The sequence below is a fragment of the Cnephaeus nilssonii genome (assembly GCF_951640355.1).
Source record: "Cnephaeus nilssonii genome assembly, chromosome: 21".
Lineage (NCBI taxonomy): Eukaryota > Metazoa > Chordata > Mammalia > Chiroptera > Vespertilionidae > Cnephaeus > Cnephaeus nilssonii.
Window position 1 is genome coordinate 23575846 of NC_137092.1, and position 14663 is coordinate 23590508.

General features: G+C 52.9%; 1 protein-coding gene across 8 annotated transcripts in view; it reads left to right on the forward strand.

Moving 5' to 3' along the window:
- Window positions 1-4825, forward strand: part of KIAA1614 — a 48666-nt gene extending 43841 nt beyond the window's left edge. For 4 of the 8 annotated variants that reach the window (XM_079761786.1, XM_079761785.1, XM_079761787.1 and 1 more), the window contains 2 exons: window positions 316-500; window positions 1047-2750. In XM_079761786.1, coding sequence (XP_079617912.1) covers window positions 316-500; window positions 1047-1519 — 658 coding nt within the window. In that variant the 3' untranslated portion in view covers window positions 1520-2750. Of the gene's footprint in view, window positions 1-315; window positions 501-1046; window positions 2751-3676 lie in introns of those variants that run through there. The other 4 variants (XM_079761790.1, XM_079761791.1, XM_079761789.1 and 1 more) reach the window with 3 other exon arrangements.
- The last annotated feature ends 9838 nt before the right edge of the window (window positions 4826-14663 follow it).

A 14663-nucleotide genomic window follows, 5' to 3' on the forward strand; every position in this document is an offset into this window, starting at 1 on the left:
GTCGGACATCCCTTGAGGGGTCTCAGATTGGAGAGGGTGCAGGCTGGGCCTCTAGTTTTATATAAAATTACAGCTTTCATCAGGTTCTCAGAGAATTCTCTGCACCTGAAAAGGTTAAAAACTTTGCTCATGGGCCGGGGCTTCTGCTGCAGCGGCAGGCTTAGGAGCTTCAGACAGGTGTGCCTGTCTCAGCCCCAGCAGGCTCTTCATGCTGGAGCCCCAGCCGTCAGTGGAGAGGCAAGTCTTCTTTAAGCCAAGGGACTGGAGCCCAGTGCCAGCCCTCGTTCCCTCACTCTGTCTCCGCTCTCCATGCAGGTTAGCCAAGGCCCCACCCCGGCGTGCGCTCAGCGTAGAGGATGTGGGTGCCCCCAGCCTGGCCCGCACAGTGGGCCGCGTGGTGGAGGTGTTCCCAGACGGCACCAGTCAGCTGCAGCTGCAACGCTCCCCAGAGGGCACTTTTGGTTTCTGCGTGGCCTCCGGGAATGGGCGCCGGGACTCAGGTATGCTCCCTCTGTTTTCTGGGCCCCACAGCCCTGGCACCTTAGCAAACCACACTGGTGGCCAGAGGTTTTTTTCTGGTCTTTGGCTGAGCAGTGGAGCTCTGGGCTCAGAGAACCTCTTATCAAAAGGACTAGAGTTCTCCCCACAGGGGCTGCGGGAGGGGGTAGCTATGGGCAGGCCTGACCCCACTGTGGCTCTGCTGTCTGATGACATTCTTAAAATCAGAATCTTGAAGGCCAACTTTTCACTGGGGAGCCAGAGGGAGACTGTTTGTGCTTGCCAGTTCTCAGAGGCAGTCCCTTTGATGTGGCCGATGTGTTTAAATGGTCCCCTCCTCCAGCTGCTGAGTGTGTCTGGGCACGCGGAATGTGCCTGCCTGCCTGTGCATCCAGGTCCCTCCCTCATAGCTGGCTCCTGAGGGTTAGGTTCTCAGGCATCCTGGCTCCCAGACCCTGGCGGGGGGGCTGGGGGGGGGGGAGTTTGAAGGAGCATTCAGTGGCGCACAGAGAAAAGTGCCTGGTGCTTTTCTTCACTTTCCTCTTCAGAAAGAGAATGTACTTGGGGAGCAGAATTCCAGATGGGAACTGGCATCATCTGTCAGTGTGAGATCATATACAACCAAGCATGTACTCTGCACCCCCCTCCCATACTCCCCAAAAGTCCCTTTAGGCCCCTCTGCAGGCAGTGGGAGGCCCTCCCCCATCACCTGTCATGGAGTTCTGATGGGCAGGGGTCTGTAATCACCAAGGGCTCCTCGGGCTCTGCCCTGGGCCACTCTCCCAGGCTCCCTCACCTGGTTGGTGAGAGCTCTTCCCTGTCCTGCCCAGGTGGTGGTGTCCTGCCTCTACTGCTGCAGCTAGCCTTCGGATGTCACAGAGATCCCCATGCATGCGGAACAGGGCCTCCAGGCCACAAGCCGTCCTCCCGCAGCCAAGAGTCCTTTTTCCTGGGCCTCAGAGACGCTGTGGGCTGGGGTTGGTTTGCAATCCTTCCTAATGAGTCAAGATGCTGGTGTTAACTTGCTGGCTACCACATCCGATTCTATACAAGCATGAGAGAACAGCAGTCTTTGCCTTCTGCTTCTAATGCAGCATAAAGAGCATGCATCCTTAACAAAGGCCGTATCCGGCAGCCAATAAATGCATACAATAGCAGTCTCTCTGTCATATTTTTGTCATGACTTTCAGTTGTAAAACCTACCCCAGAGTCTCCCCCAAGTGTCTGGCGTGACATCAGTGTCTGGTCTGACTCTGGCTGCATTCTTTTGGGTTTTCTCGACACTCCCCACCTCACATCCTGCTGTATAGCAACCATTTCTACAGGCTCCACCCCTCCCCATTTTACCTGCCTTTTTCCAACATGCAGACAGGCCAGCAAACAGCTCAAACACCCAGATGGAAGAGGTGGAAGATAGGGCCTGTGAGACAGAAGCCTGTGCAATCAAGATGACAGATGTCTCTTGTTGGAGGGAGACAGCCTCTCAGGAAAGGCTAAGGGGTGCTGAGAAGCACCGAAAGGGGCTCCCCAACTCAGCCCAGAGACAGGGAACTTGACAAAAGATTGGATTTGCTAAACCCAGAGCTACAAACCTTCAGGTACCTCAGAGGAGATTTCAATGTACATTCAAACCCAGATTTCACAGGGTGGGCTCTGAAAAGCTTGATGGTTGGGGCCAGAAGCTGGGATGCATGGATCAGAGAGATGACTTCCCACTGGTCCAAGACGTGTTAAATGGCTTTAGGTCAGAGACTGAGGAGCCGGGCAAGTTGGCCTTTCGTGTCCCTTCTAAGGAAGCTGGTTCCAGGAAGAGGAGGTGGGGAGTGATGCACAGGCAGCTGTTCAGTGTGGAGGGAGCCAGCTGAGCCTGGGCTGGCAGCAGGGAGGGTGTTGAGGCCTCGATAAGTCTGTCCTCCCCCATCCCCCATGAATTCTGCCGGTGTCAATCATACCCTCTGGCCCTCCAGTGACCTGGGCTGGTGCTCTCAGACACCTGTGTTCACCACATTTCCCCTGGAAGAGCCTGCTCCTCCTCTAATCCCTTAGGTGGAAGCCGCTGAAGGGGTTTGAAAGGTTTTCAGCAGAAGTTTTGGTGAGAGGGGCACCCGCCGCCAGGCTCTCCTGCACGGTGTGGCCAGGAGGGGCGAGGGTCACCCGGCCCACCCAGCCCTGAGGCCCCACAGAGCCTGTCCCACCAGCGTGGGTTCCCCGAGTCAGACCCAGGGAAGGAGTGGGTTCTCCCAAGGCTCCCAATGCACTTTGGAGACCTCGGAATGTCATCCTGGCCAGGCAGGGCCTCTCGGGGGCGGGGGGGGGGGGGGGGGGGGGTGTGTGAAGAAGGGAAAAGGGAGCCACCATGTCTTTAAATATGGGGGTAGGATTTTTATGTTTCTGGGCCTTTGCCCAGAGGAATCCGAGTTCCAAGTGAGGACTATACCCGAGGAAGACTGGGGCCAGGGCTAGCCCTAGACAATACCAGGAAGCAGGCCAGGCTTGGACTGGGCCTCAGCTACTTCAGTGATGCCTTATCCCCACTCTGGCGACTTGAGGGCAGCAATGGAGTTTGTTTGTGAGTGCCATTTAGCACAGTGCCGGACGCGTCGTAGGTCATTTTCCTATTCTACAATCAAAGCTCATCTCAGAAAAAGTTAAGATTAACTCATTCACACTGGGGTATATGTGAATCATTACAGTTGAAAGCATTAGTTGCACTAGGGCTGTGGTCGGCAAACTGCGGCTCGTGAGCCACATGCGGCTCTTTAGCCCCTTGAGTGTGGCTCTTCCACAAAAGACCACAGCCTGGGCGAGTCTGTTTTGAAGAAGTGGCGTTAGAAGAAGTTTAAGTCTAAAAAATTTGGCTCTCAAAAGAAATTTCAATCGTTGTACTGTTGATATTTGGCTCTGTTGACTAATGAGTTTGCCGACCACTGCACTAGGGCATTTTAAAAGAGGGGATGGAGAAATGAAGTTATACTATATCTCTATATAAAGTAGTTGTGATTTTTAGTGGGGATAATGAGTGTGTGTGTGTGTGTGTGTGCAGAAGTGCTCTGTATGAGCACCTGTCCCTGCCCCTGTACCCACCCCCCCAAAAAAAAAAACAGCACCTACCTGGTCAGCATGTCAGAGATGCATGTCTTTAATATCACTTGTTAAGTTCTCCTGTTTTCCTTTGCAGGCTTCTACGTGCAGGAGATGGCTGATGCAAGTACAGCCAAGCTGTACTCGGGGCTGCTGGGGGTGGGGGATGAGATCCTCGAGGTGAACGGGGCCAAGGTTGCAGGGCTGGGATTGGCTCACATTAAGGAGCTCCTGACCCATGCAGAGAGCTTGTCACTCCGTGTGCTGAGGCAGAGGCCTATCCCACGGTGACTCAGAGGTGCTCTGGGCCTCAATGTCACTCCCTCAGAAGCCATGAAGCGCCCTGGGGCGGGGGGGGGGGGGGGGACTGGGAATGCACTGCACAAAGCTACTTGGAAGAGCAGGGTGGCGAGAGGGAAGGAGCCCACTTGGATATTTTGTTTAAGGATGTAATTTGTGCAAAACCTGGAGAAGAAAATATGGGTGCCCGGGCCTGGGGTGGTGTCAACAGCTTCCTGCACCTTTGTTGGCAGGGGGAGGAAAGAGATTCATGGAATCATTCAATTGGTCCCTGAGCATCGCCTCACCTTCAGGTCCCATCCCACTCCACTCCTTGTCAAGGGCTCCTGCAGCTTCCAACACTCCCGAACCAAAGACAGTGCTGGGCCATATGGGCCTGGAGCCTGCCTTTTCCCAGCTCGTTTCTCCCAGCTCCCATTCCACACCTTTGCTCTTTTTCCAGAAATGGGAAAAGTGTCCTCGAGTAACAGCCTTGTAGCCATTGACCCCATATTCCAAACCAAAAAATTGGAACATGTGGTCTGGTGTGAAAACATGTAGGAGATGTGATCTGGTAGTCAGAATATTACAATTTTTTTTTGTAATATATAAGATTGAAGGGGAAAAAAAGGAAACTGAGACCAATTCAGCCCCATCCCCACTGCCCTTCCTCTGCCTCTGCCTCTGCCCAGAGCGAGGCTGGAGCTACCGGAGCCTGGCCATGAAGGCCTCTGTCTTCCTTCTGTTGAGCTTGGACACTGGGCCACAGCTAGTGCCATGGCAACCCTCAGCCACAAGCTCCCTGCCCAGACTCCCTGACAGCAGTTCTGGATAGGCCAACCCACAGGGAGAAGGCAGGGCCCAGGCCCAGAGGATGGGCTGTCCCACCTGGTCACTCCCCGCTAGGACTGAACACTGCCCAAAGGGTCAGTGGGTGGCCATGTGTCCGTTTTAATTTATTAAAAGCCAAAGCTGAAGCTTCTATCCTGAGTTGCTATATTTTGGGCTGCACACTCGCTCGCTCGCTTGACCTTTTCAGCAGAGGTTTGGGTGGGGGAGGAGAAGGGAGGACAAGGGCACTACCGTGGGCTGTGTTGGGCATGCCAGAGGGGAAGGCTGGGGAGGCACCTGGGGTTGGGGTGACCGTGTAGATGCAGAAACCTCCAGAGTCAGTGCTAGGGCTGGGAGAGGAGCCCTGGCAAAGTACGTGTATGAACAGGAGATGGAATGAAGCTAAGGGGCCTTGAATAGGTACAACTGGGCAGCTCATGGCTGTTTTAGAACTTGGCCGGGTGCAGACTGTGGCTAAAAACAAACACAGTTAAAATGAGTGTTAAGCAGCTTTTAAGGAGCAAAGTCCCTGAAGGAGGCATGGGGCCTAAGAGAAAGTGATGAGGAGAGGGGGCAGCAATCCTGTGGAGTGTGAGTATTCTCCCATTCTAGGGTATTATGCACAGGAGCCAGTTAAAACCCCTCCTTACTGCCCCTGGAGGCTAGGGGAGTGAGGGGGGCTCCCAGAGCCTCGCAGCACAGCAGGATGAGGAGGCTGGGCCGACCTGCAGTGGGAGGTGAAGGAAGAATGGGAAGGCTGTAGCAGGTGAGCAGAGGGGCCAAGGGAACAAGTACTTGGGCCTTTGGGTTGTGAAGAGGGACTGTGACACCTCACAGACCCAACTGGGGCCCCAAAAGTATAGAAATGGCCCCACATAACAGGAAACCACAGGCATGGGGAAACCCTGGTGGCTCCTATATGCCAATTCCTGGCCTTTACATGTTGACACAAGAATTATACCTTCCAAAAAGGACTCCTCATGGTAAACAGGGCCCAAATTCATAGTCAGAGCCTAGCAGCCATTGTTTGCAGAGGCCTGTCTTGCACACTGCATGTCAGAGAAAAGCCACAGACTGAGGTGCCAAGCTTTCTGCATTGCGTTCTCGCGGTCTGAGCCAAATCTGGAATCCTATTTCAACCAATGGACTAAGACCTGCCCTGTCCAATCAGAACTGCACAGTTGTAGCCTCATTTGTATATTTGTTGACCAATCAGAGTAGCTCCATAATAAACCAATCAGAACACATAATTCTGACCAATCAGGACCGTACTATTTGGACCAATCAGGCTGTGCAAACTTGGATTCCTCATTTGCATAGAAATGAGGGGAAGGGGGAAAAAGTAAGGAAGAGGAAGGGGAGAGGCACTTTGGACTGTGAGAAGCAGAGGTGCCTTGCTCTAATTCCAAGAAGGTAAAGCGATGTCAGGGCCATGTATTGTCTAGGTGGGAGGGGACTTTGGTTCCTCCAAATGTCCTTCTGACCTTTCCCATCTCTGCTGCCTAGGGTCCGGCCTGGTATCACCCACAGGACCACCAGAACCCACTTAGAACTAGGAGCTGGGCCATGTGCCAGGCAGGAGCTCAGGTTGATGAGAAGGATGGGCTCTACCTCAAGCTGCCAGAATCTAGGAAAGACGCTCAACCCTTACCACAAGGCCAGGTGTGTGCAGCAAGAGAAGCTGGCACCTGGGGCACGTGGGGTAAGGAGCCTGGGAGTGCTCAGGGGTCAACTGGGGGAGGGAGGCCTATGAGGAGGTGTGCCACACAGGGTTCTGTGAAATGAGTGGGAACTAACAAGAAGGGGAAGGGAAAGGACGGTGTGGCACAGAAAATGAATGGCATGTGCAAAGGTGTGGCTGTTTCCTGTGCCTCACCTATTCCCCACCCCCACCACGAGGCAGTTCAATGGTACTCTGTGTGTCCAGACCTCCATTCACACTAGGCACCGAAAGTGGCACCAACTTTGGCCACATACAAGTCAGGATCCTTATAGCAAGTTCAGAAGCCACTTGCATGGAGGGGATGGAATGGGGGCGTGTAAACCTTACCCTCACCCCCTGAGAACCTGGCAGTCCTGGGCAAGCTGCGCCCCCACTGGCGCCGGTTTTAACTTGTTTTCAGGGGCATCTTCCCCAGGCAGGCGAGGCCTGCACCAGGTAGGTGCCCGGGGAGGTGGGGACCAAGGTCTGTCACGGGCCAGTGACTGTGCACCGGCAACGTCCTGCACCCACCTGCCCTGGCTCCAGTCGCCCGCACCCTCCACAAGAGGCTACTTGGCTCCCATGTGAGTGTCCCTGCAAGTCAGGACAGCGCCGCGGTCCTGCGGGCCCAGGCTCTGCGCCATCCCAGCCACTCGGCCACCAGGGAGGTATGGGCCTCGCTGGGCCTGCAGCCTTGGTCCAGGCGCCCTGCCGCCCCCCGCTGCTGTCTCCAGTCCCAGTCCCTTGTCTGCGAGGGCGGAGATGGGCCCCGGGTGCTGCATAGACAGAGCCCGAAGTCCGGGGCTTGGGTTCTTAGGGGTGGGGGTAAGGTTTACACGCCCCCCACTCCATCCCCTCCATGCAAGACACTTTGCTGGGATGAAGACACCCCTGATTTTGCCCTCGGGGATCTCACGGGGAGGGAGGGCCAGAGGGACAGAGTCTGGGAATGTCACGGTGACCGGGTCCCACTAAAAGCTCGTGGTGAGGTGGGATGCAGGGTAGGGCCTGGTGCGGGCGGCGTGCCGAGGGCTCACGCATGAGGGAGGAATTGCAGGTGCGGCTCGAATCTGGGAAATCAAGGTTAACCTGGGAATTCAGGCATGTGCAGTCACCTCGCTGTCCCCTCCGCAAATACTGGTATTCCAGAGCTCTGTTGCGGACATTACGAACACAACGCTGAAACCTTAGGGCGGGACCACTTATCTCTGGGTTACAAACTAGGAGCCAGAAACTCAGAGGTTAAAAAAAAATTAGCAAATAATTAGCAGAGGCAGGACTTGACCCCGGCCCTCTAACTCCCAGCCAGCGTCCATCCGCCCTCCCGGAATTCGTCTCACCGGGAGCCCCGCCCAGGATCCTCCCCGGCTGCACAGACTGCGGGGAGGCCTTCGGTTTTCCTGCAGGGAAATGGGGTCGGCTTTCCCACCTGTCCGCCGCTGGGGGAAGGAAGGACGGACAGTTCACTTTGCAGAGTGATTCTGAACTGTAGGCATAATCCACTTGGGAGTCACAAAAGCTGTCTTGTGGGTCGACACCAGCATTTTAGAAAAAAGTGCCTCTCACAAGGCAAGGGTAGGTTTTGTGTGGGAAATGGTTCTTTCGGGTGTGCGCCCTGAGTTGTAATTTAGTGTTAATGGCCCTGCTCTGGAGGTGGGGGGTGGGATGGGGTCAGGCAGTCTGGTCTCTCCGTCTGGCCCCTGTGCTTCCTGGGGTTGTGAGCTGCCTGCTGGCGGCTACCAAAACCTTCCCGGGCCGGGTGCTGGTCAGTGTGCTTGGCCCCTGGGAAGGAGGCATCCTTGGTCCTCCATCCCTGTGGCCAAGAGGAGGCCCCTGTCCCAGGGGTGGAGTGCAATATAACTGGACTGGACTTCGTGGTTCTCCAAACTGGCCTCCAGGCAGCAGGTTCCTGAGTCCCATGTGAGTATTTATTTATTGGCAGGAGTTTGGGTTATTGGTTCCCTGATCCAGGCATGCGCCAACTCCACATATTCATTCACCCACCCAATTGCTTCGCTTATCTGTGCCTTTGCTGGAACGCCCTTCCCCTTGTCCACCCATGGACTCCCTGGCAGTCCTCAAAAATATTAGAGGTGCCTGCCCTGAGAAGCATTCCCTGACACTGGGTGCCGGCTTTGGGCCCTCCTCCTAGCTCCTATAGAATCTGGTACCAAGGCTCTTTGTTGTGGTTCCTTTAACATAGACTTGCTTGTTTATCCTGCCAAACTTACCTGGCAACAACTGGACATCCCTGGTCCATCTGCCCAACCCGTTTCCCACCCAAATCCCCAGGCTGGTTCTGGCGCTATTCACTGGACACCCTCCCCTCCCCATTCCCATCCTCTGTGAAGTTTCCATCTTTCCCTATGGAGCCAGAGCACCTGCTTGGAAATGGCAGCAGCCTTCCTTGGCAAGAAGCTGTGCCCAGCTCTCTCAGACTGCAGGTTTGACCAGGTCGGAGTGCTGGGCCCCCAGGAGGGGCTGCTGGGATTGGCTCTGACATCTGCCTGTGGAGCCAGGCCTTCAGAGCTGCCCTGCCAGGCCTGGCGGGTATCCCGGGCTCTCCTGTGGATGCCGGGCTGCCTGCTGGGCCTGCCTTTGTGTTGCCCTGCTGCATCTGGGCTTAGGCAGGGACTCCTCGCAGTGTGGAGCTGCCCTTAGGGGTCTGGCTGGGTGCCAGGCACTGGGGAGCGACCTGCCCTGCCCTTGGGAAGCCCATATCCCCAGGGGGAGTCAGCTACAGCTGTGGAAAGAGACAAACCAGTGTGCCAAGGGCTACAATGGAAGCGCCAGGCAGGAGCCCCACTCCACCCGGTGAGCAGAAAGTCTTCCCAGAAAAGCCAGCCCCAGGCTCACCAGCCTCCATCCAGCTCTGGTGTTATCTCAGGAACAAGGAATGTTGGCAGGCACGGGAGCTCACAGCAGCATCCCGATGCCACACTTTGATTCTCATCCTGGGCTCCTCAGACTGAGTCTCCAGGCTTTTCTGAGTTTATACAATGAGGTCGACTCACTTCTTGCACACATTTCCAGCCACATAAAAGCTCCAACATACAGGGGTGGGCAAAAGTAGGTTTACAGTTGCATTGTAACATTCTTTTGAGTTAATAAAGCTATTGTAATACTCATATCCTGCATGTCTTTTTCCATATGAACTGTAAACCTACTTTTGCCTAACCCTGTATTTTATCAAGGCTGACCTGCCTTGACCAGGTTTCTTAAACTCCACTGTGGGCTTATAGGGTTTGAGATGTGGTCAAATCCATGGCAAGGATGCCATGCTTTATCTTGGGCACGGCTAGGAGTTCAATGCTTTAATCCACCGTGGACTTGTACCGCAGCTCTTTTGCTCTCTCCCCCTCTCCTTAGCCATCCGCCACCATTTCTCTGGTTAGAAAGACAGCTTACTGAAACATCTGCTTGCCACCACTGAAATGGCGTCTTTTTCTTTTAAGGGAGGCTATGTAATGGGTTCCAGCTGTAGCACTTGCTAGTTGTGTCCCTGTGCAAATTTCTTTTCATTGCTCCACGCCTCTGCCTTCAGGTGTAAGATGGGCCTCAATAGTATTGGGGGGGGGGGGGTTGCGGGGGTAGGCTGTGAGAATTAAACCCAGTATTTTGCTCCCCATTGGGTCCTTAATGCCTTGGTCAAAGACCTGCCTGGCACATCAGATCAAATGTTGGCTATAGAAATATTGATATTTGTGTAATGAAATACATTTTAGAAATTTGCTCCTAGAATAGCTGATGACCCTTTTCCGAAGGCCGACCAGTCTTAATGTGAACTTGTGTGAGTGGAGACAGAGGGTGTAGAGAGGGGTTTGGGGAGCGAGGGAAGAGGGAAAGAGGAAACACCGCTGCAGAGGGCAGATTTGGGGGGACACGCCCAAGTCCAAGGAGGCTTCTGGAGCCCGTCGCCCCCACTCTGAGAGGTGCGTTGGTGGGGACGTTTTGCTTAGATTCTGCCTGTGCCTGCACCAAACAGGAGCCACCACTAAGGTTCTGGGTGTCAGCACCTTGAGGAGGGGGCGGGGGTCCTGTTCCCCGACAACTGACACCCTGGAGATGCCGAGGATGAAGGTGTATCGATTTTACTTGGACAACAAGTCTCCCTTTCCTGTGTTCCATTTTTTGCCTCAGGTCTTGCCTTTTAACATTTCCAACATTAGTTTTATGTAAGACTGGCCAGTGGGGACCTTTTGAATGACGGAAGCACAGCAAATCCATGAGTAGATTCACTTTCTCCCCTTGTCCACATTTCCTCGGGGGGGCGGTGATCTGCTTTCATTAGGGAATACATATAACCATTTCCTTTCTAAATCTCTCCCTCCTCAAATGTGAACCATAACTCTTAGAATAAGCACTCACTTCTTCAGCAAGGCTGGTTAGTGTATTGACTTGCCTTTCCTCTCCTAAGCTGGCTGTTACAATGTTAGGGGAAATCAAGCCAGGACTGTGAAGCACGGAGGAGCCAATTTTTGTGCCAGGCACAGGGGCATAGTAAGCGGCTCTGCCTCGCACCAGCTGTGTGACCTTGAGAAATTACTTGTGTGTCCGTTTCCTCACCTTCAGATTTGAGATAATATTAGATGTGTAAACTTCATAGTTTCACACAGCCATTTTAAGTATTATACATGTTAATACGGACAAAGCCCTTAGAAGAGTGCCTGGCACATCATTGGTGCTCATTTAAAGAGTGAGGGTGAGGAGAGCAAGTGGGTCGAAGATCCCTGGCCTCGGCGAGCTTCTGTAGCCGCCTCCTGAGGGCAGGCTCCTCACCTGCAGATCCGGAGGGTCAGTATTGTTCGCCCACATTCACTGAGGGGAGAAGTAAAGAACCAACTCCCTTTTGTGTTCTAGTCTCTCTGCCACCGCCCCTCCCCCCAGATTCCTAGCCCCAACGGAAACTCTTGTGCTATAAAATATTCTGAATACATAGTATAGTTATTTTGGGACTTAAGAATCCATACCACTAGCTCGACCAAAGAAAGCACAACTTAGCTTTCTCTGGCCCAGAAATTCAGATCTTCCAGCAGCTAGACCTTTCCTCCCCCGGGCGTATGCACATGTCCATGTTTATTAGCTAGCGGGGGCAGAAGGAAGGGGAGAAGCCATGCTTAGGTATGAAAAGAATAAAAACAAAAACCAACCAAACTTTTAGAAAAAACAACCCAAGACAAAGCTCATGTTCTCCCCAGTTCCTTTTAATACTGAAGAGCATTCTTTATACAGTTGTGACATGATTTCAAGTGCAGAAGAAAGAAACATTACTGATAGACTCGGGTGTAAAAATATCACTTTGAAAGATGGCTAGTTGAGGTTTTATTTTACACAAGTATTTTAAAAATTTTTTCAAGTTTATAGTGTCATCAAATCTTGTTTAATGTCAGGATTACAACGAAGGCTGTGGAAGATACTTTATTCTGCAGGGAGCGTTTACGGTGGCCTAACCTCCACAGTGCAGCAGCGGTTCTCACACCGGAGTGGGGCTCCGGGGCTCCTGGGGGGCTTGCTAAACACGGGATGCTGGCCCCACCAGGCTGGGCCTCAGCAGGTCAGGGTGGGGCCTGCGCACCCGTATTTCTAGCAAGTTCCCACAGGATGCTGCCATCGCTGGTCCCACAGCACACTTGGAGACCCACCGCGTAGAGGAGAAGCAAGCTCTCCCTCCCTGTGGCGAGGGCTCTGGCACCAGGGCTCTGGTGCTCTCCGTGGGGGTCGGAGACAGAGGAAATCACCCAGGCGTTTTCAGTTTTAGTCCTTGATCTCTCTTTAGTTTGTACCTTCTAGTTACTTAAAAATAAAATGCTATAAGGTTATTTATCCTTGCGAGAAAAACAGACGGGTTAGTCCTGCTGAGCATTGCCATGGATTACACATTCTATTTTTAAATCGCACTAATTTCTAATAACAAACGAGCTAGTGAAGGCATATTTCCACTTACAGAACATGAATCCATAATCATTTACAGCTTGCTCTCTTTGGCCCTTCCCTGTTTCCAGGCTATTACCCTGGGCGTTCTCCCAGCCTGGGTCAGTTAGGACACAATCACATGGCATTTACGAGCAGTTCCAGTAACGTATTAGCGACACCTTACCGAGGACACCTGGCTGGCCTCTCCTCACCCCGCACAGACGACGGGGCACACTGTTTTCCCGAGGATGAGGACACCTGCCTCTCCCACAACAGACCTTAATTGCAGTAGAAACTGCCACTCAGTAGTGGGTCTCAGCTAACCCTCCTTTCTACAGAGCAGGAAAGAGCCACCTTGAACTTGGCCCTACCCCAGGGCTGACAGGAAGCTTAACTGGAGTGCGGCACTGGCTGCCTCCAGGGCCGGGGGGAGTCTGGTCAGAGACTAAGGATGCTGGGTGGTCTTAATCCAACACCCCCTGAATAACCAAGTGGCTTCTAGGTTTGAAAACTCAACCTTAAAAAGAAACGGTAAACTACACTTCCTCACAAGGGTCTGGCTGCAACTGGCAAACCCGGCCCATGAAATGTCCATGTGAAAGCCAAGCAGTAGGGCAGGTCACTGGGCGATCTAGGCACAGCTCCATGGCACAGCCTCGGGCAAGGGCAAAGGTCATGTCAGAAGGAAAACAGCACCAACGTGTGAGCTTACCTCAGAAGGAAACAAGTTCTTTTTCTTTCTTCCTTACCTCCCCAGATATCTGTATCAGTAAAGACACTGTGACATAGAGAACTCCCCTATAATGTATATGTAGGTGGCAGCAACATGACGGAGGTGCTTCGGTGTTTGTCCAACGGCAAACGACATCAAACAGCTGGGGCGACACGACAAGTTACTACCAGCCTACCTTACGTCACGTCGCCGAGGTCAATCGTCCCAGGTGTGCGGCCCCTGGGCCAAGTCCAGGAGGCAACGCACCAAATGACGCCCGTGTCTGTTGGGGGAGCTGTAACTGTTTCATCTTTGCAACAAGGAGAGTGAACTAAGTGGTCAAGTCCACTGAGCCTGAGAGACACTAACCCCAGAAGCCAGCTGGGTTGAAGTTTCCACCCCAGCACCAGGCTTCAGTCCCCGGGGGTCACAGCAGGGCTGGCCTAGTCTGCTCCCGCCGGAAGGGCTGTCCTCCACTTTCGATTTCTGGCCTGGACCCTGAGAGCAGTTTCCCAGTGAGCAGAACTGACTCTGGTCAGGGAAGGCGCAGAGGGCCTGAGGGGCTGTGAGAATCCTTTGCTTTCACCTTCTCTCTGTTCTTGATGGACAAAGAACACTCTTTAAGGGAAAAAAAAAATTTCTTAAAAATATCTGGGAGGGAAAGAAATGCCAGCGAGAGGAAGACAGAGGGAGAATTAAAGGTAGTTAGAACCTCAGCTTTCTAGATGGTCCGAATGTTGTGTTGTTTACAAATCCGTCCTGCAGTTTATAAGGGAAAGCTGAACAGTTCTAAGTCTACAGAGTTGGAAAGCAATTCATATCTATCATTCAGTACTTAGCTCTTCCAAGCTATGAATTCTCTGGAAAGGTACCGGGCTCACTTTACAGCCAGGAAAATTACCAAAAGAAAAATCCTGGCTCAGCTACCTTCACGTACAGAAGGTACAGCACTTAACAGACAGATTTCAGTTGGAGTTAGACCGGATTTCTCTTCACAGCCCTTAATCTCACGAGGTGAGAAAGAGGGGAAGTTGCCAAGCCGTTGGCTCCCAGACCCATCAGTCTGTTTAACTCTGGCTAAAAGCAGAGAATGATGGGCAAGTTACCAAGTTTCTCCCCCTCGGGCTCTGGCATGAAGATGCTCATGTAACACACAACTGCAGCACGCAGCGGCACACAGGGAACACTGCGACTGTTCAGTCCCCACAAAGACGAGATCAAAGGTCAGACTGAGAGCTAACAGTGACTTGAGTTTGCAGTTGGGTTCCTACCACGGCAGACTGTCTCAGTGGTTCACTCCCCTTGCTACTCCCAAGCCAGCTGATTAGTAAGATGTTCTTCCCATAAACGTAAATTGAGCTCTTTCTCTGCGACTTATCGCATTCTGCCAGTTCTCTAGATGATGGGCATGGGACGGGGTGTGAAGACTGAGGGAAGAGAGCCCACCTCTGCCACAGGATGGGAGTTTAGAGCCTAACCATAACCTAAGCCCTGGCTTGTTCTCTTTCTTTTTTTAAAAATAAATGTTTATTGATTTCAGCACTAGCTGGTTTGGCTCAGTGGACAGACAGAGCATTGGCCTGCAGACTGAAAGGTCCCAGGTTTGATTCCCACTTAGGGCACATATATAATTTTTATTGATTTCAG